At 35.5% G+C, this 26,270-nt stretch overlaps 6 protein-coding genes and 1 pseudogene across 6 annotated transcripts; 3 read left to right on the forward strand and 4 right to left on the reverse strand.

Annotated features, from left to right (window-relative positions):
• Positions 1-737: 737 nt before the first annotated feature.
• LOC120251268 (GDSL esterase/lipase At1g28600-like) lies at positions 738-2,685 on the reverse strand. The gene is made up of 4 exons (XM_039259827.1): positions 2,276-2,685; positions 1,935-2,156; positions 1,425-1,850; positions 738-1,077 (listed from the first exon to the last, which is right to left on the reverse strand). The coding sequence occupies exons 1-4, from the start codon at positions 2,523-2,525 to the stop codon at positions 815-817; spliced, it is 1,161 nt and encodes a 386-aa protein (XP_039115761.1). The 5' UTR covers positions 2,526-2,685; the 3' UTR covers positions 738-814.
• Positions 2,686-2,925: 240 nt separating this feature from the next.
• LOC120251271 (signaling peptide TAXIMIN 1) lies at positions 2,926-3,759 on the reverse strand. The gene is made up of 2 exons (XM_039259829.1): positions 3,348-3,759; positions 2,926-3,254 (listed from the first exon to the last, which is right to left on the reverse strand). The coding sequence occupies exons 1-2, from the start codon at positions 3,452-3,454 to the stop codon at positions 3,131-3,133; spliced, it is 231 nt and encodes a 76-aa protein (XP_039115763.1). The 5' UTR covers positions 3,455-3,759; the 3' UTR covers positions 2,926-3,130.
• Positions 3,760-5,216: 1,457 nt separating this feature from the next.
• On the reverse strand, positions 5,217-8,009 carry LOC120251269 (riboflavin synthase). Its single transcript, XM_039259828.1, has 2 exons — positions 7,091-8,009; positions 5,217-5,575 (listed from the first exon to the last, which is right to left on the reverse strand). The coding sequence occupies exon 1, from the start codon at positions 7,946-7,948 to the stop codon at positions 7,112-7,114; it is 837 nt and encodes a 278-aa protein (XP_039115762.1). The 5' UTR covers positions 7,949-8,009; the 3' UTR covers positions 5,217-5,575; positions 7,091-7,111.
• A 3,092-nt stretch (positions 8,010-11,101) lies between these two features.
• LOC120251464 (protein AMEIOTIC 1 homolog) lies at positions 11,102-13,682 on the forward strand. The gene is made up of 7 exons (XM_039259979.1): positions 11,102-11,149; positions 11,281-11,897; positions 11,940-12,400; positions 12,491-12,587; positions 12,657-12,740; positions 12,853-13,338; positions 13,433-13,682. Exons 2-7 carry the CDS (start codon positions 11,283-11,285, stop codon positions 13,502-13,504), a joined length of 1,815 nt encoding a protein of 604 aa, XP_039115913.1. The 5' UTR covers positions 11,102-11,149; positions 11,281-11,282; the 3' UTR covers positions 13,505-13,682.
• A 990-nt stretch (positions 13,683-14,672) lies between these two features.
• LOC120251148 (protein LOL2-like) lies at positions 14,673-18,393 on the reverse strand. The gene is made up of 4 exons (XM_039259686.1): positions 18,237-18,393; positions 17,029-17,136; positions 15,387-15,496; positions 14,673-15,029 (listed from the first exon to the last, which is right to left on the reverse strand). The coding sequence occupies exons 1-4, from the start codon at positions 18,322-18,324 to the stop codon at positions 14,958-14,960; spliced, it is 378 nt and encodes a 125-aa protein (XP_039115620.1). The 5' UTR covers positions 18,325-18,393; the 3' UTR covers positions 14,673-14,957.
• A 1,019-nt stretch (positions 18,394-19,412) lies between these two features.
• LOC120251787 lies at positions 19,413-19,885 on the forward strand. Its single transcript, XM_039260434.1, has 2 exons — positions 19,413-19,569; positions 19,660-19,885. The coding sequence occupies exons 1-2, from the start codon at positions 19,450-19,452 to the stop codon at positions 19,765-19,767; spliced, it is 228 nt and encodes a 75-aa protein (XP_039116368.1). The 5' UTR covers positions 19,413-19,449; the 3' UTR covers positions 19,768-19,885.
• Positions 19,886-21,674: 1,789 nt separating this feature from the next.
• LOC120251960 lies at positions 21,675-26,107 on the forward strand (annotated as a pseudogene).
• Positions 26,108-26,270: the final 163 nt, after the last annotated feature.

Genomic DNA, 26,270 nt, shown 5'->3' on the forward strand with positions numbered 1-26,270 from the left:
TGTAAAAAAATTATGGAAATTTTAATTCCTTTTATTTCTAAAATGATATGAAGGTAACTTAATTTGATTAATAATGAATTAAATATAAGCCATTTATTTTTTTTAAAATTTTGAATTATTTTGAGTTGTTTAAATTTTTTTTAGTTCAATAGGAATTATTTTAAATTATCTTGGTTTTTTTTTTTTTTAAACATAATTTATGTATGCAAGTTATCAAGAAGGTAATGACCAAGTCGCCAACTCTATAATATGAAAAAGATCTTGAGTCCCGAAGAGATTGAGTTCTCATTATGTAATTTTATTTTATTTTCTTCCTAGTTAATGCATTTAGGACAATAAGAATTTCACAAACCAAGTTTTATACAATGGGATCACTGCCATTGGACGAAAAACTATTTGACCATCTTTATTTAAAAAAAACCTTCAATTATCACTAATTTTGTAAAAAATGAATTTTTTTTTAGTAATATGAAAAAGTTAAGAGATGACAAGAGAAAATGCAAACTTTTTTAGAGGTTAAGAGTTAACAAAAACAACATGTTTCTATTAAAGGCAATTTTAGTGTCCGGACCCCACCACCGACAGCTATTAATTTCTCCTCATCACAATTTACAAGACTCACAACCAAACGGAGAGAGACTATAGAAGATGCAGAGTGCAGACCAACCAATATTCATTTACCATTAAATTTTTCCAGAATTATTGCCTAGACTAAATTTGCAACATTAATAGTCATGATATACATAAAGGACTATATTTATTTCATCCCTTTTATTTAATAAAAACCAGTAAAACAAAATACATCTTTTACAGTTTACATACTGAATGTTGAGCTCAATTGCTCAGTATTTGTTCCCAAAAAACAGGTATGAGTGATGGGAGGACTAGTATACTTCCCCTGGATCAAGCTAGTTGCAATGACCTTATAAGCAGCTTCAGTGAGGTGTAATCCATCCCATGAAAAATGTTTTGATGGATCATTGCACACTGTTGAACATACCTCTCCACAGACACAAGATTTGTTGTAATTGTAATAACCTCCATTACCACAACAAGCCACAAGTGGACTCTCAAAACCTATACATATAAAAACATATGTATTATAATAAATTGAAGGATATGAATTGTGTTAACATTACACTATGCTAAAAGAAAAATACAAAAAAAATGCCAAATAATATTTTATCCAGTATCTCATTGCGTAAAACTTAATCTACAGAACTTTTATTATTAGGTTCAAAACACATTAAACACAATAATGTTAAAGGTCTCCGGCTATAGGAATGAGTTTGTAACCCAATTTTTATATTAACCAAATTAAGATACACAGACAGACTTGAATTGTCTTTTTGTGTGTTTTTTAACTGTGTCGGTCACATTTATCAAAAAAATTTAAAAAAATTTAAAAATAAAAATTTACGCACCGTATTGTTCTGGGGATTGCAAAATAGCCATCATGGACTCATAATAATCAGCATAAATGATAGTAGCATGAGGATGCAATTGCTGAAGAAGCTCTAATTCATTGTGGAGAAGTAAGTTGTGAAATTGTGAGAATTCATTCAACCACTTGATGCAACCTGTTTCTTGATCATAGTCTTCTGGGTTAGAGCTTTGATATAAATCAAGATAAGCAGGAATACAACCAAGTGCTACATTCCCAGGAACCAACAATGTTCTTGCTCCAATCTCAATCAAAGCACTAATAGCTGAACTTATAGCATTGATAACAAAAGGCACAAATGTTCTTATCTCTTCTACACTTCTCCCATCTATGAATGCATTATAATAATCATTCCCTCCAATCTCTCCCATCAAAAACAATGCATTTCCAAGCATGTTCTTACATTCTGCCAGACAAAAAACAAAAAATAAAACAATTAGAATTTATTTGAAAATAAAAATTTGATAACTAAATGAAAGAATCTAATTACCAGAGTCAGAAGAGCAGAGAGATGGTAGTAATCGTTTGAACCATTGAGTTTGGAAGCTAAGTGAGTAATTGGTCATGGGAAGTGTTATTCCCTTGCTCTGAAAGAAGTCTGTTTTCAACGCAGTTGCTCCAACCACTGCAAAATTTATGCCTTTCTTGAAATCCTGGTGTTTGTTCTCCCCTTGTAAAAATGGCACCAGATAAGGCAATCCAGCTCCTTCAGCTGCAGCCAATTAAATTCATTAATAATATATATATATATATATATATATATATATATATATATATATATATATATATAATAATTATTATTATTAGTACTATTATTTATCATATATATACCTATGAAGTCAATAATAAGACGGCCATCAGAAGCTCTGCCAGTAGGATGATGGAAGAAGGTCTCACCATAAGGTGAGTTACAAATGGGATTATATGCACCGGTGGCGATGAAGTTTCCGGTATCACTGATAGAATCGCCGAAACTGAAGATGGAGGTGTAGCAGCCGGCGGCGGTGGCCGGCGGAGGACTGTTGACTAATAAAAGTATGACTAGAGTGAAGAGGATGGGCATGATGGTTTGGTGACGCATGATAATTGGAGTGAATGGTCATGAATGAGAATGACTCTGGGCATGGGCTTGATATGCTTGTTTTTGGGAAAAGATATTTAGGTTTTATGTTTTATTAATCGGACTGTTTGTCATGTAAATAGAGAATGAAATAGAAATGATATATATATATATATATATTTATATATAATTTAAAATTGTTTTTATATATTTTTTTAATTAAATTTGAAAAATATCTTTGGTGAGTGGTGGGCAATTTTTTGGGGCTCGGAAAAGTTTTAGAAATAGTCTGTTTTTGAAAGAATTTTTGTCACGTGATGTGATGGGATTGTACTCGTAATTTATCATAGTAACGGTATTATAAATTACTAATAATACTCTAAATATAATAGAACTTATTATTATACTAATATAAAGAAAATCAGTCAAATTTTTTTTTATATAATTTACAGCAATACCCAGATAAGAAATAATTCAATTTGAAACACTAAGAAAATGGAAAGAATACTATAAATAAAATAATCTTAAGAGATTGGGACTGACAAATCAATATATAGTGTCTATTGAAAACTGGCAACAATCTTCAAATAAAGCAAAACATGAAAACAAGAAAATGAATACAATGGTTAGCAGGGGATTTGGGAAGTGAACCATTCCATAACATGAAGAGGAGCCTTGATGAGCTCAATGGCCAACTCCAGCAGCACAGTCACACAAAGACAGCATGGGCATATACAGGACAACAACAACCTGCTCACAAGTAAATTTATCACAAACTCAAAATAATAATAGTTTTTACAGCAAATAACACCTAAAAAAAACAAAAATAGTGAAAATAATTACCCAACAATCCATATAATCACCCCTACAAGTGAAACAAGGAGAGAAAGGAAGGCAAAGGGAAGGCCAAGAAGCCAACCCAATGGCCTGCACTCACAATCACAGCACATGCCTTCTTCCTCTGTTTCTTCAAAACCTGTAAAAGAACCAAAGACACAGAAAAAAAAAAACACAGGTTTTTTTTTGTGGCTTGACTTTCTGATGGCTGAGTATGAGCATATGGAGAAGATAAGTGGGAGTGGGTGAAAGGGTGCTTTCTTGGTATTCCATAATTGGTACACCTAAAGAAGCACGTCTTTCCTACCTTTGCCACAAGACAAATATAATAAGGCCAAGTAACTGCTGAGGTCTGATGAATAGAAAGTAAACAGAAATTTAATAACTCCATGACAACAAGTGCTCTGACAAGTGTCTCAACAAGAAATAAAGAACTGTGAACCAGATAGATAATTCTGAAGCCTGCGCAGGAGAACACATGTATATATAATTAGCCGGAAAATAAGTAGAATCTGGAATTAGTGCAACAATGATAAAATCGGAGGAAAATCTAGCATGATTTATTCAACAACATGTTTGATCAAATAGACTTTCTGGTGCATCACCTGACTTTTATTGCTAACCACATGAAGATGCAGATGTGACATTATATTGGCTAGACTTCCAGCCGGCAAAGAACAAAATTATGGGAGAATGAGGTATCTGGTATACTATGTTACTATCACAAGAGTATTTCAATCATTCCACAGCCTAGAAGCTCTGCTGGAAAGTGTCCAAACCATCAGTTTCAAAGTGATAAAGAATATGCAATCATAAAGAATACTATTGAAAATTTAGAACTGGCGAATGAGTGTCAAGTAGTAATATATTTCCTAGCAGATGGCTATACAAGACAATCATCAAGAGGTGGAGGAATTGCAAGTTCAACCTCCAGAGAATATTTAGTTCTGCAATACAACAATGTAGTCCATGTGCCAGAAACCCCTGACTCCAGAGAAAAACCTTGTGCCATGAATTGAAGTGCAGAAATTACAACTGGCATGATTCTAAAGCAAAACGCTCGGAATGCTATCGCACAGAGACCATCACAGTGTTCCCATCAGGATTACTATCAATGTAAACATTTGATTGTCTTTTATAAACATATACTGCTGCAAGTATGTTGAGAATATACACCAGTAACAAAAAATACCATTTTCTTTTCTGTTGAAAGCATGGGTTTTATTATAAAATAGAGTATTTATCAGTTTCAGACATCAAAGAAAAGCATCTCACTAGGATAGAATTACTTACCTGAATTAGAATACCCTAAAATTTAGTTAACTATACTATACAAAGAATGATGCTGAATAGCCAATTCTCAAAATTAAAATAAAATAAAAAATTCATAACTACCAAAGACAGAGCAAAAGGACTCATAAAAAATCCACGAATTTAAGTTTGATGTCTACTCAATTTTGGAAACCAGGGGCATGCAAAGAAAAACTGATAATGAAAAGTATGTAATTATAGCTAACACAGTTAAATTCAATAACTAAAAAAAGGCAACATGCCACCGAAAGGACTGTCAATATTCAACAGTGTATTGCAAAGACAACATTGGAAATAAATCTGATAATTGATAAACTGGAATCTTCACGAAACATCATTTACAGATAACATGTGTCCAAACCTAAAAAATTCAAATTACAAAGCTTCAATAAAGAAAGGTAGGAATAGAATCTCAACCCCATAGTCTGACTTGAAGCCACTACTCCGAATGCACCAATTTGTTGACTAGGGCCATCTCATTCATGAATGCCAGAAGGAACTAGATTTGGGTTTGATGCAGCCCAAAGAAGGAAAAGCATGATGCAGGAAACATAAATAAATAAAAAGTAGAGATACTGTATGCTCTTATTCTTTCGGGGAAGAAGAGGTTACAAGTTTAAAATTTTCATCAAAAGGAATGGGTAATTAAGAGTTGAGAATTTTCTAAAACAAAATCCAATTTGCCTTTTCACAACCAAATTCCACTTCCACATGACCACTTTATACTTAGAGCATAATACATTACATGCCAAAGTGTGAGTTTTGTTCAACCCATTAAAATATATTAAAGGATATTTCATTTACATAAAGTGAGAATGCTGTTTCAAGATACACGAGCAAGTTCTGAACTCATCATTGGAGTTATTGGACAAATAATGGAAGAATCACCCAACTTTTTTATTGAGACCGTAAAAGCTGGAGATCTAAACAAGAACATTGCAATGGTTAGGTAACATTCAAAACACAAGCATGCACCCACTCATTAGGTAATAAATCTGGAATATTTTCTTGAGCATCCTCCTTTCTCACCATCAAAAGAAGCATAATGTACGCAAACAAACAACAAAGAAACCAGCAAATGACTAATACAATCCTTCAAATAAGAAGACCTACCATTTTTACAAAAATAGACACAAAAAGGCATGCTCTAAACCACCAATAACACTCTTCACTAGAAATTCTTTAAGGAACATACACAACTCTTTTCCAGCACATCAGGGAGCTAAACATACTAACGGCATAGGTTTCATACATCATGATATCACTCTTGCACAAAAACCAGTCTAAAGGAATCTCCCGTATATACAATTGAATGAGAACATAGGAGACAGCAACAGTGGGAAAATGGAATTTTTTTTCCAGACTTGAAAATTGAAACCAACAAAAGAACTCGAGTGATGGTTCCAATCCTTATGGCCACCAATTACATCAAAATCTATCCAAAGTTCTTAGCTATCCTTAGAAAAAGAGAATTTCGCTTTCAAAAACTTTATATTGTAGAACACCTCGCCAATCATCACCACATTTTGAAAGAATTTGCTTGACAAATCAAGATCTATCTCTCAATTATAAGCCAGCAAATTTCAAAATCAAAAAATTATTGCTCTACCCCGATGTGCCCACTATTAATGGAATCCCTTCATGTCATCATTTCAGACTTTCCAACAGCTATTTACAAAATTAGATAAGACTGAAATCCTGGGATTGTATTACATTTTACGCTACCAACTTCCCACCAATTTCCTTGCTGCAAAACTAAGTAATGGTCCTCAGGGATTCTACTTCACATCCATTTACAATGATGTTGAGTAAAGAAATGAGATACCAGTAAACATTCTACAAATGTCCAAGACAGGTGAAATTTAAATTGTACGTGAGAATAATCCCATTAATCTCACTCACAGAGATGCAAGGAAATTATGTCAGTGTGTAACGACGTTAAAATACCCTAATCAAATACGGCATAAACAAGTGAGCTGAAATGTTAATTAGCAAGCTCTTATCCATAACAACATGATGGAACTGGTTAATATCTGCAAATGCCTGGTCAATTTAAAATGAGTAGTCCCGGATCATGGGAATGACCTGAAAGCAACTTAACAACTACTTAAAGCAAAGCAGTACATTTCAGAGCTTCTGGGAATGGTTGATAGCATATAACATATGTTCATATAGCCTTCATATATTAAGCTAACAGGCAGCAAAATTCAGCATACACGCTCCATATTCCCTAATGCTAGGAACAATATAAGATGATAAACAATTTCACCATGGCAGAATGTGAAATTGAACACCAAAATGGATGCAAACTTTGCAGATAGTCCCAAACAAACACAGCAGAATACAACATTTTTATTCTTCAAAGTAATTCAAATATGGCCAGTTCATTCTACCAACCAACATCAAATGCGAAAAGATAAGGAATTCAAATTCAATACCTTTTCAACATCCCTCTCCAATCAAGAAAGGCCAGCATCCTCCCCGGCACCAATGCCACACTTCAGCAGCTTCTCCACATACTTACCAAGTATGTCCACCTCCAAGTTCACCTTCTCCCCCACCTTCTTCAACGGTATCACCACCTTCTGCTGCGTGTATGCCACCAGCATGAAATCAAAGCAGCATTCCTCATCATACACCCCGACAACCGTCAAGCTCGTCCCGTCCACTGTAATAAACCCCTTGGGCACAACATACCTCACGATCTCCGGCGGTGCGCGCACCTTCACCCAGAGCGAATCCCCCTCGGGCACCATAGAGACGATCTCTCCAGTGCCATCAACATGGCCCTGAACGAAGTGGCCACCCATGCGGGAGATGGGCTGGAGGGCACGCTCCAGATTAACGGAATCCCCCGGGCTGATGCCGAACAGTGAGGTCTTGCGGAGGGTCTCGGGTGACAGCCCAACAGTGAAGTGCGATGCTTCGGGGTCGAACGAGGAGACGGTGAGGCAAGTGCCATTGACGGCGATGCTATCACCAAGGTGGACGCCAGAAAGCACGGTCTTCGCCGAGATTTGGAGCTCAATGCCGCCGGTATCATTAGGGCCAAGGTGGAGAACCTCGCCCATCTCCTCCACGATGCCGGTGAAGAGGGATCGAGTAGGGGACCGGAAGGGGGTGAGAGAGCGAGTGATTCGGGGATTGCGAAGGAGAGGAAGGGATCGGAGAAAAGGGTTTGAGAGGGAAGGGGTTATGGAAGGTGGGGGCTTTGGGAGTCGAGAAATGGGAGGGGATGATGAGCAAGAGAAGGAGATGGAGGGAGAGCTTAAGGCCATTTGTCTGAGAAGAAGCATTTTGACAAACACTTGGCGAGCGATTTATTAGATCACTTATTTATTTGGAGATCCTCGTATAAAAGACTTCAACGTTTTTGGGAAACCAAGCTTGCTTTTTTCAGAACATTATTATTATGTGATATAATCTGGGGAAGTCCATAGAACATTCTCAGAGTAATAAAATAAGAGATAGGAACAACTTTGTAGAATATAATCTTTGGGGATGTGAGTGCGGCCCTGTCCCCACTTGTTCCATCGAGGCTTGTGCATACTCCTGGGTCTTAAGTGAGTTCGTCCCGCTCCTCTTCCTAAAAAAAATAATTTTGTAGCTGAACAGTGTTTGCCCATGGTCCCCGTTCTAAATGGATTTTAACGGTTGAAATTAATCCAGTTACTATGCTGAATTTAATAGAGGATATATATATATATATATATATATATGAGTGCTGGTTCTCTACTCACATTCTAAGATCTAAAATCTATGAATGTTTATTAATAATCTAATGACCACTGTATAGTGACCTCTCATTAACTTCATTGTTAGATTTTTTTTTTTCCTTATGTTTACTCTTTTTATACACTCTTTTGTTCGTTATCTCTCCAATTTATTGTCAAGTCTTTTTTTGCTTTACCCCTCCCTAAACACTGTGCTTGTCCACCCCTAGCTACTAGGGCTAAACATGGGATAGGAGAGAGGCAAACGTTGGGCAACAAGGAATGAGTAAGGCGAAGGTTGGAGGAGGTAACGCAGAAGGTTTAGGTAATGCAAGTGGAGCAAAAAAATTATTGCTTGTCAACACAGGCAACAAAGAAATTATCGACGTCCTAAAGTTTAATAGATCAACAGCAGCCGCATCCATTAGATTATCATATTCGGAATAGATATCCCTAAAATTCAATTCTAAGGACATCCATAGTTGCCCAATTGCATATATTATAATAATAATAATAATAATAATAATAATAATAACTTTGTACGAATGTTCGCAGAAGGCATGGGCTCAATATATAATATATAATATATAAAAAGTTAAATAATAGCACTTTTAATTGTTGATACATATATGGTTAAAATTGATCACACACATACATATATATAAATATATATATATATATTGTTATATCCCATTACAAAAACGAAAATAAGGAGATTCGAAGATTTCACTTCAATATTCTCGTTCTTTTTGTTCTAATAAAGCTATAATTTATTCATATTTATATAAAAAAAATTTACTTCAACGATTAAATCAAATCTAGACTTTCTTAAGTTTCACATTTTTATAGATCTAGAAAAAATAGTACTAAACATTAGGCCAGGCTAAGTCATGTATTCCTTAGAGCTCTTCGGGATGATTGTTAATTATTTCTTGATGTAACTATTTTTTTCCCTTTTGTTAATTGCCTATTTGTGTTCCCCTCTCATTGACAACGGATGCATATTAAAACTGTATATTTGTGTTAGTGTGACTTTTGTTAAAGTTTGTTAAGTTATTCAATTTTTTTATTTGTCTTGTGTTTTACATGGGTTTGTCAGCTATAATCAAAATTTTACTTAATAATATTGTAGTGTATTCATTGTTATTAAACTTAAATAAATAAACACTCAAAGTATAATAAAAAATCTGATAAATAGTAAAAGAATAGCAGAAATAGCATCGCAGCCCAAGTTGGCATCCCTAGAAAACAAAGAATTTACTTGCCAACCCAAATAAATTTTTTTTATTTTTTTATTTATATTAATTTATATGTAAAAAAAAAGTATTTTATTTTTAATAAATATGAATATGCTACAAAATTAAACTCTCCATCTTTGGGTTTAAAAGAGAATAAAACACTCTTATTAAAATCAATTATGTACATTAATTTTTTCAAATATGTTTTTGTTGTTAAAGGTTATAATTACCTTTAACAACAAAAACATATTTGAAAAGATTAATATACATAATTGATTTTAATTAAAAAATCATAGTTTAAAAAAATTCAAAAAAAATACTCCAGAAAGCAGAAAAAAAAGGTGGGAAAAACAATTTCCTTAATTTTTGATGGCGCCATCTAAAAACCCCACCAAGACTCAACCCAACCAGACCCAACAATCCAATCCAAAATGACTCCAAAACTAAACACACCACATCACTCCCTGAGATGGGCTAAAAAAATAATTAACTTAAAGATTCGAGGGCATATCAGTCATTATGTCCTCGTAGATGATTGGCAGGCGTGCAGAGACGCGCGCGCGCGCGCGCGCCAGTCCCAGGTGGCGATATCATGCTCATGACACCATCGTCGTTATATATATTCCCATCTCTCTCTCTCTCTCTCTTCGTTTCTCACTCTCGTTTGTTAGAATCGAATGTTTAGAGCCGCAGCGTCTCACTCCCACTACTACTCCTCCCTCTGATCCACGGCTTCGAAGAAACCTTGGAGAAATCTCAAATCTAGAGGTAATTCTTTCCTTTTTTTTCATTCTAATTGCTTGAAAAAATGGTGATTTTTTTTTTTATTCTGTAGTTTCAGAGTGAGTTCTCAATCCCTGAAAGCGTTGCTAGCTCTTGATCCATTTTCGTTGTTCTTGTTCTTTTGATCTCTAGTTTTTCCAATTTGAGTGAAAGATATGGTAAAAAGACCTTGATCGCTTTGATGTTCTCCTTCTTTCTAGGGTTCTTGCAAGGATCGGTGAAGCAAAAGGTGCTGTTTTTCAGAAAGAGAAAGAGAGAAAGAGGAAGCGATGGACGCCGTTGAGACAATGCCTGCATTTGCGGCCGGATCCAGTACGGTAATAATCCTTTTTGGGTTTGGAACAAAAAGGAAAAATGAGTGATCTATAGATCACAGCCATCAACAGAGAATTAATTGGTTGTGATTCAAACTGGAATTTTATTTATGTTTTAATATTACTCTAAATGAATTCCTCGCCGAGGAGATCTTCGTGCGCGGCGAGGATTTGGGATTTGATTCCGTTGCGGTGGTGCCGTGCAGTGGGTCGTTATCACCTTTATTTTATTTTATTTTATTTTTAAAAATTTCCCCATTTATTTATTCAGTTATTCTTAAATTAATGAATTAAAAGTTAAAAAACCGGAGCAATTTCTTCATTGATTTTAATATATTTAAAAAAAAAAAATCAGGTGAAGTACTACTACTCTAAAAGGAACGAGACGACGGGGGCGAGCCGACAAGCACTGGCGAATTCCGTTTATGGCCATGCACTTGCATGCAACGGTACAAATTCTTTTTTTGTTTGTTTTTTTTTTAAATAAAAAAATAAATATTATATATTCCTACAATGCCCTTGAAGGGCAATAAAACAGTGGAGGGGTATTATGGGAAGGAAGTGGTGAAATTAATTTCAGGCATGTTCGAAGTTGAAGGTTTCTATGAGATTGATCATGCTGGGCTTCCACCAAAGTCTCCCATTCAGCTCAAATCCATTAGAGTAGTGAAGGTCAGTGAGACGACGAGGTTGGACGTCACGGTGAGGTTTCCGAGCGTGTTGGCGTTGAGGAATTACTTCGCCGGAGACTTGGACACTGGGAGGAACCCGGAGTTGGATGAGAAGTTTGTGATGGGGACGAACCAGGCGGTGAGGATATTGAAGAGGATGGTGCCGGAAATAGAGATGGATGAAGAGAAGCATATGAAGAGTTTCTGGGTTGTGTCTCCTACGGTGTTGGATTGTCCGCCGGCGATGGTTGTGGTGCCGGCGGCGAAGGTGGTTGTAGAGGAGGAGATACAGAGCCCTTCGGTGCCGGGTGGGTGTCTCTTGGCGCTTAAGAGTGCTGGTTTGTTGGCTTGGGGAGCGAGGAGGAAGGTGAAGTATATTGGACGGCATAGAGAAGTGCCGACCATTGGTATGAAGGAGGAGGAGGAGGAGGAGGAGGAGGAGGGAGAGATGTCCATGGAGAAGAAGAGGTCGAGGGAGGAAGGTGGTAGTAAGAAGGAGAGAAAGAAGAAGAAGATGAAGAAGAGTGTGGAGAAGAGGAACAAGAAGAAAAAGAAGAAGAAGAAGAAGGTGATCATCAGGGAGGAGGAGGAAGAGGAGCAGAGCCAGAGGTCAAGGGAGAGGTGGTCGTCGGAGAGGTACGAGGCGGCGGAGTTGAAGCTTTTGGATATAATGAGAGAGAAGGGAGCGAAGCTTGGCAAGCCTATAATTCGGCAGGCGTTGAGGGAGGAAGCAAGGAAACACATCGGTGACACTGGTTTGCTTGACCACCTTCTCAAACACATGGCCGGAAAGACTATTGCTGATGGTGCCGAGAGGTTTCGTCGCCGGCATAACGCTGAGGGAGCTATGGAGTATTGGCTTGAGCCTGCGGACTTGGTGGAGATACGCCGGAAAGCTGGGGTTTCTGATCCTTACTGGGTGCCGCCGCCTGGGTGGAAGCTCGGCGACGCCATTGTTCCTTGTCAGTGTGGTTCAGAGTGTAAGCTTCAGCTCATTCAGCTCAAAGATGAGCTCACTAACCTCAAAAGGTCTGCTTTTTCTTTTTTGATTATTGCTTAGTAAAGGTTTAATTTTTGAGAGTTTGTGATGATTCTGGAATGGTGTGCATGTTGGAAAAGGGATATGGAGCAGCAGCCTCTGAGCTCGCAGAAGCAACTGGAGGTGGAGACCAGGGAGTCACAGTCGGAAGCTGAAAAAGGAAGCAGCCCTTGGCAGGTACCATTCCTGCATTCCCTGCATTCTCTCCTTTTGTCTCTTCTTTAACCATTAATTAATTAATTGCAGGAGAGTTATCAGACTTTGCTAGACTGGAAGACCAAGGTGGAAGCTGAAATGGCTGAGATGTCCTCTTCTTTGCTAGCACTAAAGGTAAATAACATATCATTATTAATCATGCATGCGTGTAAAACTCGATCTAGTAGTTAAACAAATTAAGATAATCTCATGATTATTCATGACTGATCATATCATGCCAATGCAGCAAGAGTTGCAGTTATTAAAGGAAGAGAATGAGAAGAAGATGAGAATAGAACAGGTAATTACACAGAACGACAGCAACGACAACAACAACAGCAAGAGAGATGGAAATGGAGAAGATGATGATCATAAGGAAGGAGGGAGAGGGAGTAGAGAATCAAGCAGTATTACCAACAACAGCAGTATCATTAATCTCCCCATAAACAGCAACAGCAACAACAACAAGAACAACAGCAGCAACAGCAATAACAACAGTAATGAGGTTAACACTACAACTAGTACTAATGTAAGTAAGCGGGCTGCAGTAAGGAAGAGTGGGTTCAGGATATGCAAGCCCCAAGGGACGTTCTTATGGCCGGACATGGCATCATCATGCTCACCGCGCGCAGTGGCACTAGGCCATGACACTCTCTTCCGTGGCTGTGGGCTTCCCACTCCTCCCTCTGTTTCATCAGCTACCTCACCACCTTTTCCTTCTCCTTCCCCCCTTGTACGTGCATGAACTCTTTCTTCTATTTTTATTTATTTTTTAATTATTTATTTTGGTGATTTTCTTATGAGGTTTTGGAGTTATGGTGAAACAGGGAACAGCGTCGGTTAAGAATGGAGTGACGACGGAGTTGGCCTTGGCTACGCCTTCTTTGTCCAACTTTTGATGTGATATATTTGGTATGGTTTTAGTTTACGTGTTGGGTTGGTTTGTGGGGGCGCTCTTGCATGCATTGGAGTTTTATGTGGAGAGAAGTAGAGAAAAGAAAAGGTATGTGTGTTGTGGACTGTGTTCTTTCTGTGTCTCTCTGTCTCTTTTTTTTTTTTTCCTTTTCTGATTGTTATTTGTGCATGAGCATTTAATGATGCTTCTGAGTTCTGAGGGTATTAATATGATATGTTTAGTTTGTTGTTTACTGTTTTGATGTTTTGCTTGTTGGTAGTTTTTAAGGTATTTGATTGTAAGCCAATCTGATCTCTCTGTCTTGTAAATAAATATAAGTGAAAAATGTCATGTTCCAGGCACACACACTTACACGAAATCACAAGCGCATCCTCATAAATCTAGGTAATAATTTATTATAATTAAAATAGTAAATAAATATTTAAATGAAAATGTCATCTTACTAATTAAGCACAAGTTAGATGTTGTCTGTCTGAGGGGAAAAAAATTCAGTGGACTCACAAAAACAAATATTCGGAGATAAATATTTGGCACATCTTCTGAAGCTAAGGAGGTAAAAATCGATTTCATTAGGACAGTCAAGTGCAATATGGAGTTCATGTGATCTCAAACAGCTTTGTGAGAGTGACTTCATTACATGTATCTCTCTCCCTCTTTTGTTGATGTACATATGTTTGTCTCTGGCATTGTATTTTTTGATATTTCAGTAATTAGAGTTTATCCACTTTTTAAGTATATATATATTATACAATTGATATAATTGATAACTTTTTATTTAATCAGCAGTAATTGAAATAAATATTTTAAAATTAAAAGAATGGTTTCTTTTTTGTGTGATATTATTTTTCATTTTTCAACAGTCATTATTTATAATTTATAAAAAATTATATTTTAAAATATACCATCTCTATAAGTATTACATTTATGCGATGGATAAACAGATTTCAATATTTAATAATTTAATAATTTAACGTAATCAACAATTAACTACGGATATACAAAAGAACCTAGGTTTATTGATAGAAAACTTTTATGAAGAAATTTGTGATTTTGTTTTTCCACAAGGCATATACACAAAAGAAGACCAGATAAGTCACCGCACACATACTATGGAAACTTCTTCGAAACATTGGAAAAACTTCAACAAAACATTGGAAAAAATCGATCTCGACCTTTGATAGGGGTCGTTTAATTCATGGTAATGTAGCAAAATTACTATGTGTTACATAGTAATATGAAAATATTACCACGTTTGGCTCTCCAATTCAAAAATGCAGTCAGTATAACACAAACCTTTATGCTACGAATTTAATTTTTAAAAAATCTCCAATGAAAATTTTCAGGTCAGAATAATACATTGAATGGAGAATTGGAGAATTGGGTGATGCTTCTCAATTACCACCCAGAAACCTAAAACAGGAGATCATCACCATCATCTAGTTGGATGAATGTTGAGGTGGAGGTGGTTGGCCTTGTTGAACAGAAACTGATGGCCTCATGTTGTGTGTCTGTACAAAAAGTGTCAGACCATAAACAGTTAATTCTTACTTAGTGATGCAGAAACATATCAATATATGAAAATAAATGAAAACAGTTCAGAATCATTTGGAAATCAATATAATAGAGAATGAACCTGATACTCTATGAACAATCATTTCAATGAAATCCATTCTTTCTTTTTGGTAGGAGAAGAAAACTGCACTTTTTGTGGATGGAAAAAGAAATCTTTTGGAGTTCACTGGTTAATTCACACATCAAAGAAAGCTCACTCTCTTTTAATATAATAAAATAGTGTTCTATATGAGAAATACAGTGACAACTGTGCAATGTAAAGTAGAATATGCAATAAGAACATTACTACTTACATCAATTTCAGTCACAGACCGACAGCAGGAACATCTCACAGATGGAGCTCCATATGGGTACATCAATAGAACATCACATCCTCTACACTTCACATTACCAACTTGATGTGCTGCAGGAAAACAAACGTTTTGTAACCAAAGAGAATTTAAAAAAAAAAAAATCTGAAGCAAAGCTCAAATACATGAGTAAATTCATGAACAAGACTTCATAAGCATGCCTGAACACATAAAAAAGTGAACACTTATTCAATATGGGTGTGTGGTTCACAAGTAAATGACAGTTGGCTGATGGCTTCAAATATATGTTCCTTTGACAATGGATCAAAGACTTGTCAAGGTGGAAGGATTTATTAATCATTAAATTGGTTGTAGTATGTTGTAGTAACAACCAAAGGAGACAATGAGAACTGATAGTAATATGGTTTGCTATCAAGCTGAATATTTCAAGCTTATTTTATGGCATCCCGACTTCAACACTAAAGACCTTTCTTCCAGGTCATATTAGAATATAAACAAGATGATCAGGGCAAAGCAATGTTATGATATCTTTCTGCACACTAAATCAAAATTCTGCATTAGGATAATCTTTGACACAACATATGCAAGGCACAACGGTTACGCATCTGTCAAGGACTTGGTACAATTAGTGCAGAATCCAATTTCAACTGGATGCACCATGCATGAAAGCATTTCCTTACAGTTAGTCTCATATCTATTCCAGTTCTCCTTGGCCATTTATTTAACTACAATTATTAAATAAAGGAGTAATCTCCATGATTTTTAAAAGCTATGTACACATGACCGCAGAAAAGGTATCTTTATAGTGAATCTCTAATGGATATTGCTAATCATGCTCCTTGTCCATTCATTAATTGAAACTTTTTAAATAAACTAACTATTATGAGGTATTTTTTTCAGTGCCAGCAATAGTACTGTTCTTTTATAATATATTTACTGTAATGTTTCATGCATGCGTATGAAACATCATGAGCTTCTGAAATAGTTTTTGGCATTAAAAAAGTAAGAAATATTACGGTTTTCTTCCCAACCCAGCAAAATATCTGTTCAACAGTGTACATATTGGCTGAACCAATCCTCCTCATAGCTCACCCATAGTTGCATCCACCAAATCTCTGTGATCCACAAGCTTAAAATCTATTGTTTGTAGAGATACTTGCATCATACTAAAAGTGCTAAACAGCCTAAACTATAGGAAAGTTGGACCAAAAGAAAAAAAGACAACCAGAGAAATAGAGGAGAATGCTTCTATCCACACCCTTCACAAAGAAGATAAACATCCCAGATAGTATTAATTGTAAAAGAGATCGCTTCACTGAAATTTTATTGATGAACATAAGTTTTCAGCTTTGAAGAATTTTTAGCAAGATGATAACATTTCATATGGAACCTTACTACATAAAGCATAAAATTTCTTTAATGTAATGCAGTTTCTTTCCTTATCCATCCTAATTTGCTAAGAATTGTTAGCATTTTACTCGGACCTTCTCTTCTCACTGACACTCTAAAAGCATTAACATTGTCATAATAACTTGTATTCATTTTGGTATTTAGTCTTCTTAACTAGCCCATACTTGTCAAGATTTAGAAGTCGAGACAGACAGGAGAAGAACAAATCATGTACCTTCCAGTACAAAGTTCACAATCTGACAGCAGGGGCACTTAACACGGATGACCCCTTGTGGATAAGAAATCAGTTCACGACACTTTCCACAGACCATTTGACCCATCTCTGCAAGAAGCTCATGAAACAGCATAAGTTGAGAAGCATATCTAAGAAAAATGATAATCATTCACAAGAATTAAGTCTGACTATACAATAATATAACAGAGAGCCACCTCGCCTAAAATTTAAGAACAGAAACTTAATGATAAAGGAAGTGCTACATCCACCAAAAAGCATCTGGTGGTCAAAGTTGTCATTGCATTCCTCAACTGAGATTGAGGATCAATGATGTTACTATCAGAACAGAGAGGATCACTTATAGTCATTATAGAGTGGCTTAATCAAGAATGAAGAAATACAATTGTCACTGATTTTGAACTAGCAACAGTGAAAAAAAGTGTGGACAGTTAGCACATCAATAAGATTGCTCGCTGTTAATTGTGTGTACCTGATTAATATACAAACAAAGACAAGGCCATGGCAATTAACTCCCCTCACACACCTGTAGGAGTTCTACAAATACGGCTATATTTTATTTACAGGAATTAGGAACAGAAGCCAAACACACAATAAAATTTAGGAGCAAGTTCTTCCTTTTTTGTTTGTGATTTTCCAATGCCTCGAAACTAAAATTTCATAGTACCTTTTAAAAAGGTAATCTTTTATTCACCATACAAATCCACAAGATATTCCTCTTCCAATAGAATTTCCTCAATGCTTAGCCCAATTACTCCCATATATCCCACAGGAAACTAAACCTTCATAACTTCCTAAACACACTATACTAATCTCCAACTACACATCTACACACCAAATTCTCAATGAACAATTCACACCAAGCAAAATACGGGCCTATTCTACTACAATTTCAGCTAAAACCAACAATTCCAGCATAAAAAGAGGATAAAAACATGCCAAAAAGCAATTTTTTCATAAAAATCACACCATGAGAACTTCAAACACAAATCTTGGAACAAAGCAACCAAAAACATAGAAATCCCATAAAGCAAACATACATTTACAGTCAAGCTCAAGCATTGTAAGAGATGAATTGAACTCAGTTGAATGAAATTGAGAAAAATCCCACATTCTATCGATAAACAAAGCGATCAATGGAAGTTCCAAACAAGGAAATCCGACCTCTAAGTGATGGATGCATTGCGGACCTGGGGGAGGCTGAGGAGGTGGTACTGGGCTGACATGCTCCCATCCAGGAGGTGCTGTTTCCGGCGAGGATGGCGTCTCTACATCCATTGAACTGATCGAAGTTCGTAGTCGAGTGAGGTCGAGGACGGAGAGGAGAAGAAGAGGAGATGAAGCACTTCGGCGAGTTTTTGGGTATAAATTATAAATTTCGGGATGGTGGTTTTACGTGCCAGACCTTTGAAAAGTTTAAAATTGCTTCCTTATACCATTACTATTTTGCAACGACAACCTCCTAATTTTTTATAAGTACTAACTTGAAAGTTTACATATAATTTAAAATATCAAGCGATTTTTTTTTAAGTTAATTGAACATAAAATTTTGAAATAATACAAAATTATATATATATATATAATGAATAGACCACGAATGCATTTCAAAAGTGAAGCAGATTACAAAAACAGAAAAGAAAAAGAGGAGAAAAAAAACAGAACAATGGATCGGGTCACCATAAGTGAAACCCGAAAAAAGAAAAACAATACAAAAATTATTTTAAACATACTACATTCATCCAACCAAATAAATAAAATATAAATAATATAATAAATATAGCAACAATCAACCAGCAAATATTAATACAATTAACTTTTCATATAAATCAAAGATTTAACTCATTTCTAAAAATATAGTTTAGGACTTTGTGTTGGATACCTAGTCTACATTATTAAAATATATATATATATATATATACATTATCAAAACAAACAAACAAACAAAAGCAATGTTTGCAATATTATTCATAATATTATCATCAAAAAATCAAAATTAATAATCCAATCTAAACAAACTACGTCCACCCAACAACACACGCGCAACACCACCATCCAAACAATACTCATTCAACCACAAATAAAATAATTTAAAAAAGAAAAAAAAAATCTTAAACGTAGAGGACGTTCAAGCTCTCTTCTCCACCGTACACGTGTAACGTCCAACCCCTCTATTTCACGTACACGTGTCAAAATTTCATCGAATTTGGACACCCCCAGTAGATCTGAAATATCCTATGATAATTTACCATATCACCCTTGTAATATAAGCCTAAACCACGATCACTACAGTGGTATTATAGTAATTCCACATTCCCCTCAGCCAATAACGAGAGATATTTATAAACGCGAAGAGAGAGAAACGTCCATCCTTCTCATTCTCTCTCTCTCTCTCCCCGAGGATCCATGAAGAGAACCGGCGTGGTGGTGGCCGCGGCGTCGTCGGCGACCTTGCTCGCCGCCTCAGCTTGCTCCGCCTCGTCGCCGGCTCTCTTCTCCGATCCCAGATCCCGATCTCCATCCCAAGTATACCACCTCTAATCCCTTCTCATCTATTTCTAATTTGATTTGCATCTTCGATCTTATTGTTCTTATTGTTCGTCTTATCCGAATTAGGGCATCGAGAAGATCAATGTTGAGAAACAGTATTCGATGACGGAAAGATACTCTCCGAGATTCGATGGCTTGCGATTCATTGAAACCCTTGTCACGGCTCATCGATGAATTGTTCTTCGTCAAATTGGTATTTGTTGTTCGATAAACTTGTTATATTGATGTATATTTGTGATGAAATGAGATTCCAAATCGGTGTTGAAATTTCATGATATATATATTTTTTTTTATGTTTTTTGTTTGTTTGTTTGTTTTTGGCTTTTTGTTTCTTGTTTGATTGGTTGTTCAATGTTTATGCTTTTTTTGTTTTTTTAATTATTATTATTATTATTATTAATAGAATTTATATTCATACTTGTATTATTTATTAAAGAGTGTTGGGTTTTATAGAAAAGATATGGTTTTATAATTATTATATTTTATTATTTTAAAAACATTTAAATATTAATCTTATTTTTAAGATATGTGGGTATTTTTTGGGCGATCTCAAAATTTTTTTATTTTACTTTTTTATGTATATTTTAATAAAATATGAGCAATTTTGATATTTTTTTTATTCTAATAATTATTTAAAAAATACTATTTAAAATTAATTAAAAAAATTTCATGAGGAATGACTAGGGATGGCATGTTTGTTTCCAAATAAATTTGTGGAGGTATTTGATTTTTAAAAATAAAATAATATTGCGTTTTTGGAAATAAAAATATAAATTTTTAATGGGTATGGTTTATTATTATTTTTTTAAATTATTTGGAAATTATCTCCATAAAAAAATTACGACGTGTGAAGTCATATCAGCTTAAAATGAAATACACCCAAATTATTTTAATATAAATAATTAATTAAATAAACTATATATATATATTTCCATGGTTCTTCGGGTTGTCTCTATGGAAAGGCAAAGGAACCTCATGGAATGTGAACTGATCAACAAGTGAGCCTATTTTTATAAAAATTATTTACTAAAATTTAATGTACAAAATTGAGGGGATTTAAGTAAACGACCATACCAGTGTTGTTGGATAATACAAGATGATTATTCAAATAATAATAATAATAATAATAATAATAATAATAATAATAATAATAATAATAATAATACAGAATGAGAAAGAAGGGTAATTGAGTGCGATTGGGTTGCGAATTATATATAATAAAATGATAGTAAACCACATATAAGAGTGGTAATTCTTTTTTTTTCTCATAAGAATAATTTATTTTTTTCTCAAATCAGAGTTGTAATTTGATTTGTTAAAAAAATAATGAATACGATGTTATATCAAAAAATGGTGAGAAATAATGTTGAAATTTTCGTAATTTTAACTAATTAAAAAATGGTTGCTATTAATGGTATATTTTGATACAATAAAAGTTGGAATAAAAAATATCTTTTTAGGAGCACTGCAAATTTAGCCCGATGAATCACCCACTGACCTCTCAGCATTCGTAGTTCATATTTAGGGTCCCTCGAGGGAGTTACTGTGGAAAGATTACCTCTCGTCTCCTCTTCAGGGGTATACGTGGCGGTATTCCCTGGGAGATCATTCATGCCCACCGTGAATCCCGATGACACTTTTCGTCATTGTCATTCTCTCTTTGTCGATCATCGACTTTTGTCAAAAATAATAATAATAATAATAATAAATAAAAGTTGGAAAAAAAAAGAAAAAAAAAGTTTGAAATATTTTACAGAGTTTGGTTATAAAACTAGGCATTTACACCATTAATCTGGTTTTTAACATAAATTCTGGTTTATATTTTAAAAAATACGCAAGCAAATAGAAATAAAAATTGGGTCCACTAGGATGGACCCCACGTGTAATTTGTGCAACCTATCAGAGAATTATGAAGCAGAATAAGCGGAAAGAGTCCCGTTTATAAGTCCCAACTCTGGGTCCCGCTATAAACACATCTGTTTACGCATACCCCCTCGAGAACTTACGAAATTGTTTTCTATTATTCGACTTTTGGTTGGTTTCGCGGCTTTTAGGAGTTTAGCGTAGATATGAAGAAAGCGAGGGGCTAATATGAAATATGTTTTAATAATTAATACAAAAATTCTCATTTCCATACTTCCCATCCAGCGTTCCAGTGTTCTTCTACTCTGTTTGTGCGCCAGGTCTCCAGTTTCCACTCTCCTGCGCTGCAATCGTTCACTGGAATTTAAGTACGTGTTTTCAAACTGTTATTTGCTTCTCTTTTTTTTGTCACAATTTTGATTGTGTGAATTTTGGATTTGTTTGTTGATTTCTTGGATTTTCAGTTAAGTGATATCTTTTGTTGTCCTAATTATTTTGATCTGCAAGATTATTAAACAAATAAGGTGAAAGGTGGAATTTTTCTGGGTTTCCTTTGAGATATGTGGATAATTGATTTCTATATACTGACAAACCACTGCGAAGCTTGAATGAATGAGAAATTTAGGAAGGTCCAGGAATTGGATCTATATATCTTACTGGAATGGTATTGCCTAAATGTGTTTTTGTGAGATGCATTGGTCTTTGCTTCATGCTTTTCAGAATTTTTACTTGCAAATTCTCTTTGTTCTGTTATTATTTGGTATGTAGGTGTAGAATTTTGGTTCTGGTTTAGGAGAGGGCAGAAGAATTTCTTATGAGATATGCATTTCATGCTGATTGGGTTTCTCATCCAGGTTGCATTATATAATGAATCCATTTTAGAATCTGGCTTTGTATGTTACATTGACTTTCTGTGTGCACTATGGATTTTGAAATTCTTAGTTCACCTTCTTAGGGTAGTTTGAGATGCAGAACTATTTTGTGAAATTCTTGTGGCATTAACTTTGCCTACTATTTGGTTTATTGTTGTGCTGATCTCTGTATCAGCATGCCTATTATGCAAATTCCTCAGAGTCTCTTCAAGGATAGAAAAGAGATGATTTTTATTATTTGATTATTTCTTATATTGATTCTTTGTTTAAAGTGTTTATTTAACTATATAGATCTGATTTATCTATTGCTTTTCCTCAATTCAGAAAGACCATGGTAATGGAAGGTACACGAATTTCGTTGAGTGCACAATCAGTTGGTGGTTGTGTTCACAAACAGGCAGAAGAAAGCCTTGAGCAATTTCGGGAACAGAATGTTCCAGGGTTTTTGATATCTCTTTCTGGTGAGCTGGTGAATGAGGAACAGCCTGTGGATAGTAGTAAGTTAGTTGGCCTTATCCTCAAGAATGCCTATGATGCTAAGGAAAAACACAGGAAAAATGAACTTGGCACACAAATGATTGAGTTCTGATGTAGCTATGAAAAACAAGATCAAAGGATGCCTTCTGCAGACCATTTCTTCACCTGTTTCTGATGCAAAATCCATTTCATCATCACAAGTTATTGCTAAAACTACAGGCATTGAATTGCCTAACAATCAGTGGCCTGAACTTATCAGAGCTCTGTTGTCAAATATCCCCCAACTTCAACTCCATGTCAAGCAAGCAACACACTCCTGAAGTTGTCGACCAAGATCAAATAAACCTGATACTTACTGTGGTAGTTCATGGTATGAATGCTTCTGAAGGGAACTTGGATGTCAGATTTGGCTGCATTTAGAACATTGTATAATGTACTCGGACTTGCACACGTAAATTTCACGAATGATGTGGAGTGAGACTACATCATGAAAGTTGTCTGTGAAGCAACTAAGTCTCCTGAGCTGAAGATAAGGCAAGCAGCATTTGAGTGTTTGGTTGCCATCTCAGCCACTTACTACGGGAAGCTTGTGTCATACATGCAGGACATATTCAACATCACTGAAAATCTGTTGGAGAAGATGATCAGGAGCCTGCCACTCTTCAAGCTGTATGTTTGGAGCTTAATCTGGGATGAAGAGATTGGCATCTTAGATGAATTTGAAGGTGAATTTTCAGGTGATTCTGATGGTCCTTGCTTTTATTTTATCAAACAAGCATTGCCTGCTTTGGTTCCTATGCTATTGGAGGCACTCCTGAAGCAGGAAGCAGCTCAGGATCAGGATGAAGGGGCTTGGAATGTTGCAATGGCAGGTGGTACATGCTTGGGTCTTATTGCATGGACTGTTGGAGATGACATAGTTCCTCTTGTGATGCCTTTTATACAAGAAGACATTGCGTACAATACCTGAGTGGACCAAGAGAAGTTGCTGACTTATGCATTTGGTTCTACTTTGGGCCCTTCTCCAGACAAGCTGGCACCTATTGTTAGTGTGGCGCTAAACTGCTAAACTTCATGCTATCTGCGTTGTTGAAGGATTGAAACAATCGTGCAAGTACACAACTTGTGTACCAACAACCAAATGGTCTATTGTTAACCGGGTTTCCATTAGAACCCTTCGCAAGTGATGAGAGTTCAAATCATAGGTGAGGGTACATTTCTGGGAGTATGAGTAGTGATTATGTGCGGGTAGTTCTAGCGCCCATCTGGTGAGAGTTCGAATTATAAGTGAGGGCACATAGTGTTTACTAAGGATGATGCTATTATAAGACTGCAGGACTCTTGGGAGACTTAGCTAATTCTGCTCTTCTGATGATGCAGGCGGTTTCATGCAAAGCTTTTTGGAAGAATGCTTATCCTCAGATAGTCATTTAATCAATAAAGTGTTAGCTGAATGAGCTAAATTAGCCATCAGCCATGTTGTTTCTTGCTGATGATGAACATGCATCAGTCTATAATTATTGTTCCACAAAGGAATCTTTCAGAGAATGGTCTTGTTGCTAACTCATGCATCTGCACCATGGAGGGAGGGGGGTTCCTGTTCTGGTATTTATTACAAAGTGGGATAACAGCTGCCCACCTCTGCAAACATTTTTAAAGAGTGAATCAATCTCCCATGACTGGGAGCGCAATATGCTTGTAGCATCCCGTCATTTTCATAGCATGCCTCTAGGTATTATTTATATGCATTGGCTGTATATGTAGCTGCATTTCATCGTGAATTCATGCTGGTGTTGCATTGTAGTTTGTGAGTTGCCCAAGGTTGGGTCTGCTAGTGATATTTTGTGTTGATCCCATGGAGATGGTTCAAAGTCTTGCATGGTTCTTCCTCCAGCTTGATATCAAGACTTCCATTTTTCTTCTGGATATTTCCTTCCATCTTGCTTCTTTGTTTTTTTTTTGGTTGTAGTTGGTTAGTCTAAACTGTATCTCTCTGTTTTATGCAAAGTAGGCCACTGGTGCATTCATTTTTGCATTTTGTCAAGGCTTTTTACGGTGATGCATTAATTTATCTCAGGTCTATGGAGGTATTTCAGTAACTTAATGCATTTATGCATCCTTATGTGCCTTTTCTATATTCCTCTCTTCTATCTGAATTTCCTTTTCCAGGCAATTGCAGCATTGCCATATTGTTATTTTTGTCAGAGTTTATTCTCTAATTAAATTATGAATGTATGATGCATGTGTACTTATTCTCTCTTGCATTAGGTTCTATTACTATTGTCATTTATAGTCAGGTTTTCGTTCTTTGGTGATCCTGCTGAAATTAGTTTTGAGTTATATCCCGTTGTACATTCTACCATTAGTTGACTAGCCTATTGCTAAATACTTTTGTGAAACTAAGTCAGTTTTCTAGTTTGAAACAAATAATTCCTTATATTCTCTATTTATATAGATATGTATGGTTTCATTTACTAAAATGGCAGGAATTGTGTACTTGTTTGAGTACAGGATCAAACATTCTGGATAATTTGACTGCTCGATGAAGATAAGGTGAAGACCATGGACATAACCAATCTTTCTCAGAAGGTGCAAAACACATGACCTCGAATTAGATTTTTTATTGACCATCAACACACACACACACACGCAAAATGCAAACTATTTTATGGAATTGTGATTCTTTTTCATGGTAAAGATGAATTCTTCGTATTGTGATAATCGTTATCATTGGAGAAACATGCACAAATATAATTTCGAGTATCAATAAATCTATTCTTTTGCATGCTTATTAGCTGTTTGTCTCGTGTTGCCATTTTTATTATTCTCATGCCTGCTACCAACTGATGATAAATAACATTACAAATCTCCAGCATCTTATGACCACATGATGAACATGAGAACCAATCAAGTTTTCAGGAAGGAGTTTATTTGTGCATGCCACTTGTTTCTTGTAAAGTTCATCGGAGATCCTGATCCGGGTATGACTTATCGTCCACACTTAAATATTCGCTTCATTCTTAGCATTTTATTTCTCACAATAAGTTTGGTTTGATTTCAATTTTATGCCATTTCTAACGATCATGCTCGATGCAGTTGTACCATCACCGAAGAAGGGCCTACCATTTTAGAAGACCGATACTGAACACATAAGAGCAGCTATCAAATATTGACCGCGAATAATAAACAAATGTATTTTTTTTTTTTTGTTTTAAAGAAAAGTGGATAAACCACTGCTTCATTAAAATTGAAAATGTGTTATCTTTTCTTCATCTTAAATCGAAAAAGTGTACTTTTCTTCATGATGTAGATGGACATAAACAGAGCTTTTTCTTTCATAACTTCCTTTTGAAAGTGTATGTATATGTAATCAGGCAACTTCTTTTAATTCTCTGGTATTTAGTCAAACAACTTTTTTATTCTCCACTTTGAGTGCTAGCACTCAAGATCTCCACAAAATTAACA

Source organism: Dioscorea cayenensis, chromosome 20, assembly GCF_009730915.1.
Source record: "Dioscorea cayenensis subsp. rotundata cultivar TDr96_F1 chromosome 20, TDr96_F1_v2_PseudoChromosome.rev07_lg8_w22 25.fasta, whole genome shotgun sequence".
In the NCBI taxonomy this organism is placed as follows: Eukaryota; Viridiplantae; Streptophyta; class Magnoliopsida; order Dioscoreales; family Dioscoreaceae; genus Dioscorea; species Dioscorea cayenensis.